Source organism: Frankliniella occidentalis, unplaced genomic scaffold (assembly GCF_000697945.3).
Source record: "Frankliniella occidentalis isolate FOCC.00 unplaced genomic scaffold, Focc_3.1 Scaffold20, whole genome shotgun sequence".
NCBI classification, from domain to species: domain Eukaryota; kingdom Metazoa; phylum Arthropoda; class Insecta; order Thysanoptera; family Thripidae; genus Frankliniella; species Frankliniella occidentalis.
In genome coordinates, this window is record NW_026267150.1 from 91,734 (window position 1) to 104,642 (window position 12,909).

General features: G+C 45.3%; 1 protein-coding gene across 1 annotated transcript; it reads right to left on the reverse strand.

Annotated features, from left to right (window-relative positions):
• Nucleotides 1-2,069: 2,069 nt before the first annotated feature.
• LOC113206103 (uncharacterized) lies at nucleotides 2,070-11,579 on the reverse strand. Its single transcript, XM_052264566.1, has 3 exons — nucleotides 11,360-11,579; nucleotides 7,208-9,645; nucleotides 2,070-4,250 (listed from the first exon to the last, which is right to left on the reverse strand). Exons 1-3 carry the CDS (start codon nucleotides 11,413-11,415, stop codon nucleotides 2,455-2,457), a joined length of 4,290 nt encoding a protein of 1,429 aa, XP_052120526.1. The 5' UTR covers nucleotides 11,416-11,579; the 3' UTR covers nucleotides 2,070-2,454.
• Nucleotides 11,580-12,909: the final 1,330 nt, after the last annotated feature.

Consider the following 12,909-nt stretch of genomic DNA (forward strand, 5'->3'; position numbering starts at 1 on the left):
ATACCTTGCGATGAATAACGAAAAGCGGCGATGTCCACTCTAAAATTCTGGTTGGAATCCTGTGATCAATAATTATATGAGTGGGTATTATCGGTTGGCAGAAACGCCGATCGAGACACTGACTTTTTCTGGGTAGGAGACTGGGCGAGGTGGGGGTGGGGAGGAGAGGGGTCGGGGAAGCGGCACGGCAAAGGGGGAGAGCAATAATTACGGCATACTCACCGACATATCGTGGTCGCGGGATGTGATTCTTTCCTGGGGTAGGCAACGGTAGGCAATCCCGCCTCGCTTGTCCAGGATGTGATCCTTTGGGTATGCCTTCCGTCCCGTGCATCGTTGTGTGGCTCCAGACGGCAACGCCAGGGAAGTGCCATGTGACAATAGTGAAATGATCAGGATAATAAACTATTATGGGCGATTATTATATTTGGCGACTTTTAAGAAATATGCACCAGCCGGGGTACACGACGTTTGGAGCCGAATCGTATTTGTCGTAGGAGTGTCATCGGCGTGCTCGGGAGGTCCCCAATGACGTCCCCGGGGCCCGGACGACATCGGCACGACCAGTTTGGACTCAGCGTGCGAGAAAACCCCTGAACACGATATCTCAGTCGTCCTGGTCGTTCCGAGGTTGACGGTCGGTCGGTCGGTCGGTCGGCCAAACCGTATCTTATTTCGACAGCCCCAGATCCGAGAGCGGTGGCGCACTACAGACAGCAGCTCCACGGCGTGGCGGGAACCAAGACTTGTTCAAAAGTAAGTTAATTTACTTATGTTAGTGAAATAGCGTAAGTTATTTCATTTACCCTTTTCCATGCCCGGAACTGCAGTTAGGCACTTTTGCCCTCCTGGATGGTATCTGTAACTGATCTAGCTCTTAATTCAACAACTGCCAATAAATGAAAAAAATAATGTAATTAATTATTTTATTTATTTTATTTACTAACTAAAATAGATAAACTAGGTTCGGACAAATGAGCTTGGGACAATTGGGGCGCCCCCCTTAAGTTGACAGCCGCGTTGTGGTGGGATCATCCAGAAAGTTTGTCGGCCATTTTTCGCTGGGGCGTGTAAAGTTAAGTGCGGGTGAGCGTTTACGTGAAGTGAGCGCTCACGTGAGAGATGTGCGGCACCTTATACTAAGCGAAATTTGCTAATATTTTTGAAGAACTACAATCTTCGTACTCTCCTCTTTCCAAAAACGTATGGGTTTGTCAATTTTCAGGTCATTTGGCTTCGTATAGGGCCCCTCTCCTTTCGCACTTCGACGCTCATCTCATACCCAGTGAGAAATTTATCCATACGACATCGTTTCGACATCGTTTTTCATGTCGTTACGACTTAAAAGTGGTCATGAAATCGACGGCTTTTCGACAGTGAAACGTCGAGACGGCATCGAAACGACATCAACTGTCGAAAAGCCGTCGATTTCAGGACCACTTTTAAGTCGAAACGACGTAAAAAACGATATCGAAACGATGTCGTCGGAAACAATTTCTCACTGGGTAAGGCGCCGCACATCACACATCACTTACGTGAGCGCTCACTTCACGTGAACGTTCACGCGTACTTAACCTTACACGCCCCTGCGAAACTGCCAACTTCAACTAATGCAGCTGGCTAATGCGAGCTCTCATAGCGCCTGATAGGTAGGCAGCATCTTGCCTGCACTGCATGCGTTCACTGCAGGGTGGCCTACCCTGAGTATCGCAGGCGCTGAGCTCCTGCACGTCAAACCAAACAGTGTAGTACTTTTGTACACACAAGGAAGAGTCGACGCTTGCAAGCACACACATACAAGTCTGCACATCCCATAGAATAGTTGGGTTTGCAGTGTGTAATTTGCCGAATGGGCCTGATTAGCTCTCTTCTGTGTCAGCTACGCCTTACATTGCTTTACTTGAAGCCATGGGCGTCGAGCTTCGCGGGCAATCGGAGCCAGCTCAATTTAAGTTGAAGAATGAATTTATTCCTTAGCACCAAATTAATTTTGAGTTCTACTATCCCTTGTTTCATAATATATAGAGAGTGAGTGGTAGGAAAGGACGCAACTCAGGAAATACTTGAAATACTATAGTTCCATGTATATTAACAGTCTTCGTATCATTTAAAATTTGTAAAACAAACACGAACTACTGAAAGTAATTTACATAATACTGTAGGAGAATATACTTATTTGTTGTATTATTTACATCTTTCCATTTAACTTAACATTAACAAATGCGCAACACAGTGGCCTATTTAAAAGATCATATACGAGTATACAAAGTTTAGAAAGTGAATAAAAAGTATATTTTTAAAGAGGTATAAAAATGTCATCTTAAAATGCTATTTAAAACGGTTACAAATGTTAAAAACAAGCGAGCCGTAATCAACATGCCCCGTTTTTGACAGCATACTCCACCTAGGGGTCGGTAGTTTATGTTTTCATCTCCTACAAACATGTAGACATGGTTATATCCGGGGATCCATACAAATTATGTTATTATACCAATGAGTACAGTACCGAACCCACAGAGTTCCAGATAGCGTTTCGCCAGTTACAGAAGCTGATTTGATCTTCATGATTCTGTTTGTACTAGCTAAACGAAACTGAGATGCATTTTCCCGCATGAAGTCTTGCAGAAGGTTCTTTCCCCGCTGTAACTTGCACCATCTTTTACTAGCGTTCTCTTGTTTCAGTTTCTTTAAACATTCCTCTAGGATTTGCGCCGCCCCGGTGTATATCTTCACGTGAGGCAGCGGCTTCTTCGGCATGGAAGCAAAGAAACGGCGTAGTAATGGATTACTACCAAACAGCCCTTCCATCAGGTCCACGTCCCCACTTTCAACTGCGACGTTTATATGAGAGATTTGGATCATTTTAAAAACGCTTTCTAAATCAATTCCAGCTGCAGACATCATGACCTTGTCTAACATCATCTTAAGGAGTAATTCAGCCTTGTCCTTTGCCAGCCCACCAGCGGCTGCTGCCAAATCCAAGCATGTGTTCCCTGCTTTGTTTTTCTGATACACAGTAACTTTTCTTTTAATGCCACTTTTATCATTGGCTGTCATTAACAGCTCGAGAAGTCCCTTTTCTTGCTCCAATAAATACCTGACAATGGGGAGCGAATCTGACTTCATGCTAAAGTGTAACACAGTACCGCCGTCTCTCTCATCTTCTGCACTTTGCAAGAAATCCAAGCGACGTTTGCATTCTTCCTCGCCAACCTTGGGACGGTCCTTCAGATTCGCTGGCAGGGGTGGCAGCAGACATTGGATGACAGGAAGATGGCCATAGTAGGCAGCCATATGCAGGGGAGTGCGAGTGCGCGTGTTGGTCTCCATGTTGTGAGGTTTTGCTCCATGCTTCAAAAGACACTCCAGCACTGCAAGATGACCGTGTTCGGCAGCAAAGTGAACAGCATTCCATGTCTTGTCCCATTGGGGCGGTGCGTCGACATCTGCGCCTTCCGCTATCAGGAGCTCAACGACAGCTGTGTGTCCCTTGAGCGCAGCAAGACATAGGGGCGGCATTATGAGCCTCCGCCCTGTCCGCAAGGGATGGTCCTCGGGAATACTACGAAGCAGGATAGCCACTGTCTGCGGGAAGCCCCATCCCGCTGCCAAATGAAGAGCAGTCTTATCTGTATTATAGTTTCCGATTGGATCTGCACCCTGTTTGATGAGGCATTGCACAATATCGTGTGAGCCAATTTTAGCGGCAACTTGGAGAAGTTTGAAGTCTCCATCAACAGTGGAGTTAATGAGCTTATCAGTATTCTGCTTTGAACAGAACTCTGACAGAAACCAATCCATAATTTCCCCAGAGCCCCCCTCTACGACTGAAAGGGCGACTGTTTTCAATTCTTCCCAGGATATGTGGCCCCTATTTCTGAGCTCTTGAAGCAAATCGTGAAACACTTGATATCGCCCCGTCTCTGCGGCGAATTGGCATGATTCTAAGCAATTTGAGCGTGGGTGTTCACGGAGTAAACATTGGACGGAAAGGGCATTGCCTGACTCTGCTGCAGACATCAGCGGCGTCTTCTGTCTAGCAGGACTCAAGCTTCCAACAGTCTTTTTATGCAGAAGTTTCATGACGGCTGTGTGGCCGGCTGCAGCAGCAAGGTGAAGTGGTGAGCATTCTGAGTAGTCTATGGCAGACGGTAGGGCTTTCTGGTCCAAGAAAAACGCAACAACCGACAACAGGCCACGCGACGCAGCGACGTGTAGTGGGGTTCGACCGGAGATGTCCTTTGTGTGCACTGCAAAAAAAAAAAAAGAGAGAGACAAAAACATTGGAGTTGACACAAAGTTGACACAAATCAAGTTCTGAACCGAGAAACACTTCCAAAAAAGCAACGGAAAGTTGAATTTCAGTCCCAGTGAGAAATTACATTTTAAATAATTTGGATAGCTTGATTTTACGATTTGTTACCCCTGACTTGGAGTTAAGCAGTGGATTGGGGCGTGAGAAGAATAAGCGGGGTATGGACAGTAACAGTGACGGGGTGCGGGAGAGCGCAACCCTGTGAGAAATGTTTCCGACGATATCGTTTCGACATCGGTTTTCACATCGTTAGCTATACTACAGTAGGGCTAAAATCGGCGGCTTTTCGACAAACAACATTGAAACGTTTGTCGAAAAGCCGTCGATAGCCCCACACTGGTAAAACAAGTGTGCATAATTTGCACACCAACGTGTGCAAGTTGTGATTTGGCACATTACATGGTATTTAACTCAAGTTGCACACTTGCGTGCGCGTGGTGTGCAAAATTTGTAGACGTTTTGTGAACGTTTAAATTCTGTGCACTTGGACACACACAGTTCTACAGGGTGGTCCATAGACCCCTTCCTTTATTTTGCTTATACTGTACCGGATGCAGGCGTGCGGCCGGGTTGCATACGCACACGGGGCCATAAGGCGCCGTGGTGAGCGACGGTAGGCAAGCCCGCCCGCACGCCTTCATGCGGTACAGTATAAGCAAAATAAAGGAAGGGGTCTGTGGACCACCCTGTATGTTATCAATAAATAGGAACCGTACGGTACGGTGTGCAGCGGCTATACTTTTCGGAAGTGTCGAAAGTTTGAACAGCAATTGACGTACAACATAGTTCGACACCACAATGTGTCTAGAAAATGCACACTTGAACTTTAAAAATCAACTGACGTGCAAAAATTTAACACTTGTTTTACCAGTGCACTGTACTGTAGTATCGCTAACGATGTCGTCAGAGCTCAGAGTGAGCAGGACATTGCCCGAAACCATAAATCGCACTCTTTCAACAGGCACACGCATCGGTCTCGTCGAGGGCTTTCACCTTCCGCCCCTCAAACTCGGAGAGGTGCGCCAGGGCGTGAAAACCGGTGTCGAAACGAAATGGTCGGGAAAATTTCTGACTGGGAAGCGGGTGGAAGAAACGGCACCCTTTCCCTCCGCGCCCCTCACCCCTAACTCCACGCTTTCGCGCTCTCCCGCGCTTGACTAAACGGAATGTAACGTAAGCGCATTTTTGATGTGAATGACTGCACCGGCGCTGAGGGTCGAGCGAGCGATCGGTGGGCCCATGCACTCACTGTTAAAGTCCTACAAAGCATTTGCTTTGCAGAGCTGCGAAGTATTTTGCTCCTTTGTAACTACGAAGCATTTACTTTGCAATTACAAAGTGATGCTTTGCAATTGCAAAGCAATGGAAACGCTGCAAAGCATCGCTTTGCAATTGCAAAGTGTCACTTCGTAATTGCAAAGCATCACGTTGTAATTGCGAAGTAAATGCTTCGTAGTTACAAAGGAGCAAAATACTTCGCAGGCTTTTAACAGTGCTCTTTTCCGATGTTTTCGTTTCTTAGTCTAATTAGTAAACAATTCTATGCAACGGTAGGTCACTGTGAAAAATAGTAGGTAGGTTTACAGGAAAATTTTCCTTGACGCAAGTTGTAAAATTACAATCTTGAATCGTAAAAATGCATGTAGTACGTATCGACTCCAAATCTATTGGTGAGTAAGAAATGTGCTCTCGTAAATTTACAACTTAAATTATAATTCCAGTTTACAATTTTTTTGTAAATTTACAACGATATTTTTTACAGTGGTAAGGTATCAATGAAATTGTTATCAGAGGTACCAACAAGTTTATTTACCGTTATCAACAAACGACCACTGTCAACGTGTGATGTGTGGGTGGAGTTCCTGCACGAGGTACTGTGTGGGTGAGAGACCCTGAGACTCTGCGCGTTCAGCGGCTTTCGATCGGCAAATCCTCGGAGGGCGGCCTGATCACCCACCCACCGTGTGAGGACCGACATGCCCTGGTCGTTGCAGTTGACCTTCCGCCCCTACAGTTTACCGCGGTCCGCGGTGGTCGCTGAGCTGAGTCGCTGCGGCCTGTGACTCCCTGACTCATTCCCAGTAGAGATCCCTTCCTCGCTCTCGGCCCGACTACCCGGATCTTTACAGTATCAACAATCTCGAAGCAATTTGTTAACAAAATTGTTTATACCCTATCGTCGCACATGCAGTGAGAAATTTTTACGACCATATCGTTCCGAAATCGGTTTGTTACGTCGTCAGCGATAGTAAAGTGCACCGCCGAATGGAGCGACACCGAAATTTGGGTGATATCGCAAAGTTATCGTTTTCATGTCGCATGTCGTTTTTGTGTCGCTAGCGAGCGACACAAAAGAATCGACGGCTTTTCGACAGACATCGAAACGACCTCGAAACGACATCGAAACGATGTCATCTGTCGAAAAGCTATCGATTTCAGTCCCACTATGGTATCGCTAACGACGTGAAAACTTTTTTAGCTTTAGAAAGGATTTATGACTGCTTGTTCATAGCGAGCTGGACCTCCCCATAACTCGAGGCAGGCAGCCAGGCCTAGGTCGGCCCATATCCTGCCCGCCACACTGTGCGGTGGTCGCGTCCGTGAGTTTGCGGCTGTCCACTCGCATCATTCCTCTGATCGCCGTCTCCGATGTCAAAATGATATCGTCGAAAAAATTCTCGTACGGGTGGGCGGGCAACCCTACGTCACTCAACGTGGCGCCTCAGGGCAGTTTGCAATCCACCCACAGGAGTGAATGTGGTACAGTACAAACAAGTAAAATTATGGGGTCCAATGGGAAACCCTGTATTCAGGTAAGGAATGACAAAGTCAGAGGAGAGGGCTGGTCTGCGAGCGAGCGGAGGGGTTGACCGAGGAGACAGTTTCACTTACCACTTAAACCAGCCTTGACTAGCTCCTTTGCGACATCAACGCTGCTAGCATAATGGAGTGCATTACGCCCATTCCAGTCCAAGCTGCCTTCCTGGAGCTCTATTTGCACTTCGCGAAGACGTAGCAAGTATCTGAGAACTTGCACGTGTCCTCTTTCAGCCACGACGTGCAAGAGGCCGCGAAGGCGCACGTCTCTACCTGCAAAGTCTGCACCCTTTTCCACAGCCAAACAAATATTTTCAAATTCACCCTTCTCAGCAAACCTAAACATCTCACATTTTAGTCTAGTAAGCTTCAGAATTCGTTCATTTTCCTCATCACTGTCTTTTTTTGGCCTACAAGGAGGTAAAACAACATGGTCCTGTTTGATATTAAGCACCATTCCCATAGCACGTAGTTCTTCACTAGGAGTAAAGCAAACATCGATAAATCTGTCCCCATGGTTTAAATAATTCCGCAGACGTTTCCCATATAAAACTGGCCAGAATATATCACTGATGGGCTGCTGCGACAGGTTCTGAATCTTTTGTACCTTCCCTTTTTCTTGCTTATTTGCCTGGTGATGTTTTGAAGCGATACCCGAAAACCAAGAGCTTCCGACTATCTGTAGGCCTCCTTCAATAATCAGTGAATCAACAGCCTCACTTGCATGCGTCCTTGACGGAGTGATGAGCTTCTTCAAAGAATCAGCAGCACATTTGTAATCATCTCTACGTCGGGAATCTGGGACGTTGTAATTTGATGGCAATTGAATAAGTTCCGAGAGAGCATCAGAGGTGCGATAAGACATGTAGGACCTAAATGCTTCAACAGCAGGCGACCAAGGAGGCAGATCACTAAAAGAGCAACCGAGTAATCTGTGAAACTCGAGGTGTCGAGAGTAATATGTCAAGCTTACAGATTTCTCTCTCGTTGCCCCCAAAATGTACTTCTTGCGTCTATTCACATACTCTCCCTGAAGTTTGTTCAAGTCGTGAATATCTTTCTTCAACCCCTCCCAAGTCATATACAATTCAACTGACCCTCCTCCTTCTTTCAATGTCCTACTCATTTCAGCAAGAACTTTCGTATAGACCGGAATCTCATCCTTCGTGTCCTTGAAATCAAAACAACATAATTCTGCTCGAGTGACGTCGCTTTCATTTAATTGTTTGTGGTCATAGAACTTAAGTAGCAGTTCCCATTCAGCATCAATAACTAGGACAGAGATCGCACCCCTCACCGACCGTAGTTCTTCTCTCATTTCTGCTCTCCGGGTTCCCTCTCTTAGGTTCTCCAGGCTGTGGCCTTTACCGTGGGCAAACCCATCACGCACAGATCTCAAAATCCTGTTTACACCGTTCGGAGCCAGGTGAATGATGGCCTGCTGATAGCGCTCCGACAGGTTAGGAGACTCCCAAGTGTTCTTCATTTTCTCACCCGCAACAAACAGGGCCCTGCGCAAAACAAGGAACCCATGATCTGTCCACTGCTGTTCGTTTTTATCCAGGACTTCAATTGCTGTCCCCAACACTTTATCAATCGCCAGGAGAGACTGCAAGTCTCTCAACACAGCGCAGTCGTCGTACAGCTGTCGCCAAAACATTTTCACGCTCGTTGTAATAAACAACGACCTGCTGACATTTGGAAGTTGATGTAATTCTTTTACATTATTCGTTGCGCAGTATTCCAGTAATGAGTTAACTTCAGTGATAAACATTAGGAGGTGGCAGTGCGTCCTCTCAACTGTTGCAACTAAAAAAGACCATGTGTCCAGTTTAGTCTGTGACTCAACAAAGGCAACAAGGAAAAATTCCATCTCTTCCCAAGGAACATGAACATAAGTTGCCTTTAGACGAATCTTGGCTGTGCGAATAGCCATCAGAAGGTATTTAGTCAGAGTAACGATTTCGTCGTCTACAGATTTGTCACTAGCCTCCTCCAGTCTTTCTTTTAGCATTTGAGCGCGAGTTATCACACTGTTAATTACATCACTGATTTCTTCACGGTACCAATCTGCTGACTGCGTTCCTCCAGATGAACCAGACCCTTCATTTGTAGACAATTTGCTTCCCATTTTATTTTTATGCTTGGGAACACCGTCTTCTGGATACTGTGCAACAAAACCACTCATTTCCTCCTGCTCGACATAGGATATATCACTTCGAAGTTTCACCAAATTTTGCAGGACGCACGCCTCATCTGTTTTGGATAAAGAAAGCCCTAGCGCTTTGGCGGAGCTCCAACCCTCGCTTATACCGCGCTCCAAATTGAGCATCCATTCTCTCCTTTCTTTTAGTGGAACACTTGCACTTATGCTTTCAGGGCTAAATTGATTAAATGTTTGCGTTCTTAAGAGAAAAAGAGTTGCTCGACGCAGTGCTATGTGATCCGCGGTCCAATTATTTTTCTCAACACTTGTCACATTTTTCTTGAACCGAGTTTGAAGTCCACTGAACCTAAAACCAGAGACGATAAAAATTAGATTAGATATGTAAGAGGTAAACACAAACATTTTCGCAGGGTCATATTCATTCGAAGCAGGGAACCCGCAAGCAAGTACATGACTTTTCTTGCATAGTTCGTATATTCATGACTGCAGTGAAAGCTTTAATAATCAGACTTTTCAAAAGGACTGAATACTCCTAAAAGATAACATTCACTTCTGTGAATTACCAGTGAAATAAAGTTAATAACGCCTAATTGTGAACACTGGACCCAGAAAGCACAGTAATAAGTTTGGAATATTGAAGAATATTCATGAATGCAAGGTGAAGTCACAGTTCTAAATTTAAAACATGGGGAAAACTATCACTGCATAAACAATCGAACCCTTTCTGCTTAGAACATCAGAGGGGTTCAATTCTTTCTGCACTGATAGTGCACCGTTTTCGGTGGTGATTATCCCTTCGAATCGTGTGCATACCGTTTGTGTTGTGCGCGCTTGAGCAGCAAAAGCTACGTGCTCGAAGGTAAAGCGGATTTAAAAAGCGAAATGAATCATTTACTCTCGTATATTTGGGGAGTGATACGGAACTGCGCGCTCTCTCTTTCTCTCCCCCCAGCTTGCAGATTATCTGAAAAGCCTGCGTGTTCAGCCTTTGGGAGATCACAGAGCGCCTGACAGGTAGGCAACGTATTGACTGCAGTGCATGTGTGAAGAGCGGGACGGCCTACCCCGAGTCTCGCAGGCGCTGAGCCTCCGCCAGCTCCGCGCCGCACCTCCTTTAGGCCATTCCATTTTTGGGCTCCAACTCGTAGATTTCCGAGGTCGGTGCTTTAAATGATAGATTTGACCTTGTAGTGAAGGTTGTACCAAGCATGGACGATATCGGGTGACGTTTTCCCGTCGCGCATCGCGATTTTTGTTTCGGGAGCCCAAACAGCCTTTTACACAGGGCCCTGTTGGAGGCACTCAGCGCCGACTTGGTGCGGCTAGGGAAGACGGCTTGAGGCTCATGTGTGACCGTAAGGACCCTCCTTCTGGACTGGCAAGTAAAATCCAGTGCCCAATCGCCCATGTGGCCATCAGGGGCTTGTCACGGCGCACTTGCAATGTGCTCTACGGAAGGGGTTTGCGATTTTCGATACTTCTCCTTTTCGGTAATTAGGGTCGTACTAAACCATAAGTAAAACCGCGAAAAACGCCGGGTAGCAGATGCGCGAATACTGTAAAAAGTTTGAAAAACTGGTATTTTGGCGCCTGCGGTGGACAGCTAGGCAATCCCTGGACACCTATGTGAAGCCGTGTGGCCTAGCTGACCACTACAGGCGCAAAAATAACAGTTTTGTTGCCGGTGCTGTTGGGGCTCCCGAAACAAAAATCGCGATGCGCGACGGGAAAACGACTTCAAAAACTTTTTGTTTTTGTTTTTTGAAAAGCCTACCGTCCACATCCAGACTGAAGCAAAATTGTTTCTCAAACTGGACAAATGGTGTAAAAGCGTTACACCTTTTTTGACCAGTATAAGGAACATATTTTTATCCGGTTTGGATAATGTGACAAAAACATTGTCATTTAAGGAACAAAATTGTGTGTGTACACAGGCAGTGCTTGAAATTTCATGCACACGATTCGAAGCGCTGCACGCACGAATCGTAGACGTTAATAAAATATTGCGCGCATGAATCATCGGTCGTATTATCATTAGATTAATCTTTACTGACCCTTACCGTCTTAAAAAAGTGTCTTCGTATTGTTTCCTTGCATGTGGATCATCTTCATCCATCTTAATTTCCTCGCCAATCTGTAACCAAAGAGAGTGCTTAGTACTTTACACTTTATGTCAACAGTTCTTTAAAATCATGCACACCTAATAAAAGGAAAAAAAAAAACGGAATGAAAATATTTAACGTTAAAACCGCACCTAAAAATCTGTGTTCCCAGCTCAAGAACATCTACGAAATTTAGAGCTTACGTTTCCCACTGGAGTACGTCGTTTCCACAACTTTTGTTTTATAACATTTTTTGTGGGACTGCTTTTTACAACGGCTGCTCTTAAGCCCTAGTGATTCCCATACATTTCTCCTTTAAGTAGCGGTAGTGGTAGCGCGTAAACGGCTTAAGATAGAGCAAAACGGACGAAATTTTCGCACTCTCATTTCCTTATGCACACGCTAACGGAGAATTTTGAGCTAACATATTATTATGGATCACATCACAAATTATCCATAATATGGATAAAATTGTCCGTATTACAGACAATTTGATCCATATTACAGACCGAATGTTTATTTCAAATACCACTAAAACTATAGCAAAAGTGCCATTTTTCCGCCGCGGTTTTGCCCTTTACCTAAAGGCTTACTATACCTAAAAAGAACCGCAATGATCTAACTTAAATTTTTTTGGAGAGCGTTTTTTTAAAATATAATGCGCATCTCTATTTTAAACTTGAAATAGCTGTTTTTTGCCCAAATTCTTAAGTTTTAGTCCTGTGTCACCTTTAGGCGGAAAACGGCCAAAAATCGACGGGGAATGGCATCACATTACCCCAGAAGCGCCAATGCATGCATTGCGCTTCAATGTGCAGAGAAATGCACATAAAAGGGGACACCGAAGGGGACACATTGGCGACGCCTTAATAATGCGTGTTAATGCGCACTAAAAGCGCATTTAATGCTCGCTTTAAATACCACCGGGACGCCTAAACTAAGCGTCGGCGGGCAAAACGGTTAGGGATCGTACCCATACTACGTGACATTTAGGGGGGGGGGTACAAATTTTATGGGGTCTCAAAAGGATCAGGAACAGCATTGGAGTCCATAGAGACCCCATATTATTTGTACCCCGGGGTGATGCACCAAACCACCAAAAAAGGGGTGTCTCATACGACCATTGAAGCGCATTTAATGCAGTACATAGCGCTTCTGGGGTGGGTCCCCCAGGTTCTAGGTACACATTATTTTCATTCAAAAGGGGATAGTGTGCGGTTAACCAATCAACGGATAAACAAAAATATAGTAATTTTATGATATTATTCCAACATCATTTTGACCAAGAAATAAAGATATCAACTTGACGTCATTATGAGGTCAAAATGACTCCCTTAACGGCAAAGTTGACAACAGCAAAGCAACTCCGGCGCCGACGAAAAGTATAAATAAATGGCCAAAAGCGACCAGGCCGTTTCAGTTCAAAATTCATGAAAAGTGCACTTTTCCTCAGTATAAAAAGGGGCATGTTTATTTTTGACCGCAGACCCCGGCAGCGCCTCATCTGG

Excerpts from the sequence above, each read along its gene's own strand:
- LOC113206103 (XM_052264566.1), bottom strand. The coding sequence starts at position 11,415 with ATGGATGAAGATGATCCACATGCAAGGAAACAATACGAAGACACTTTT. Across the intron at positions 9,646-11,359 it reads GAAGACACTTTTTTAAGACG|GTTCAGTGGACTTCAAACTC; the intron begins GTAAGGGTCAGT and ends CTCTGGTTTTAG. Across the intron at positions 4,251-7,207 it reads AGTCAAGGCTGGTTTAAGTG|TGCACACAAAGGACATCTCC; the intron begins GTAAGTGAAACT and ends TTTTTTTTGCAG.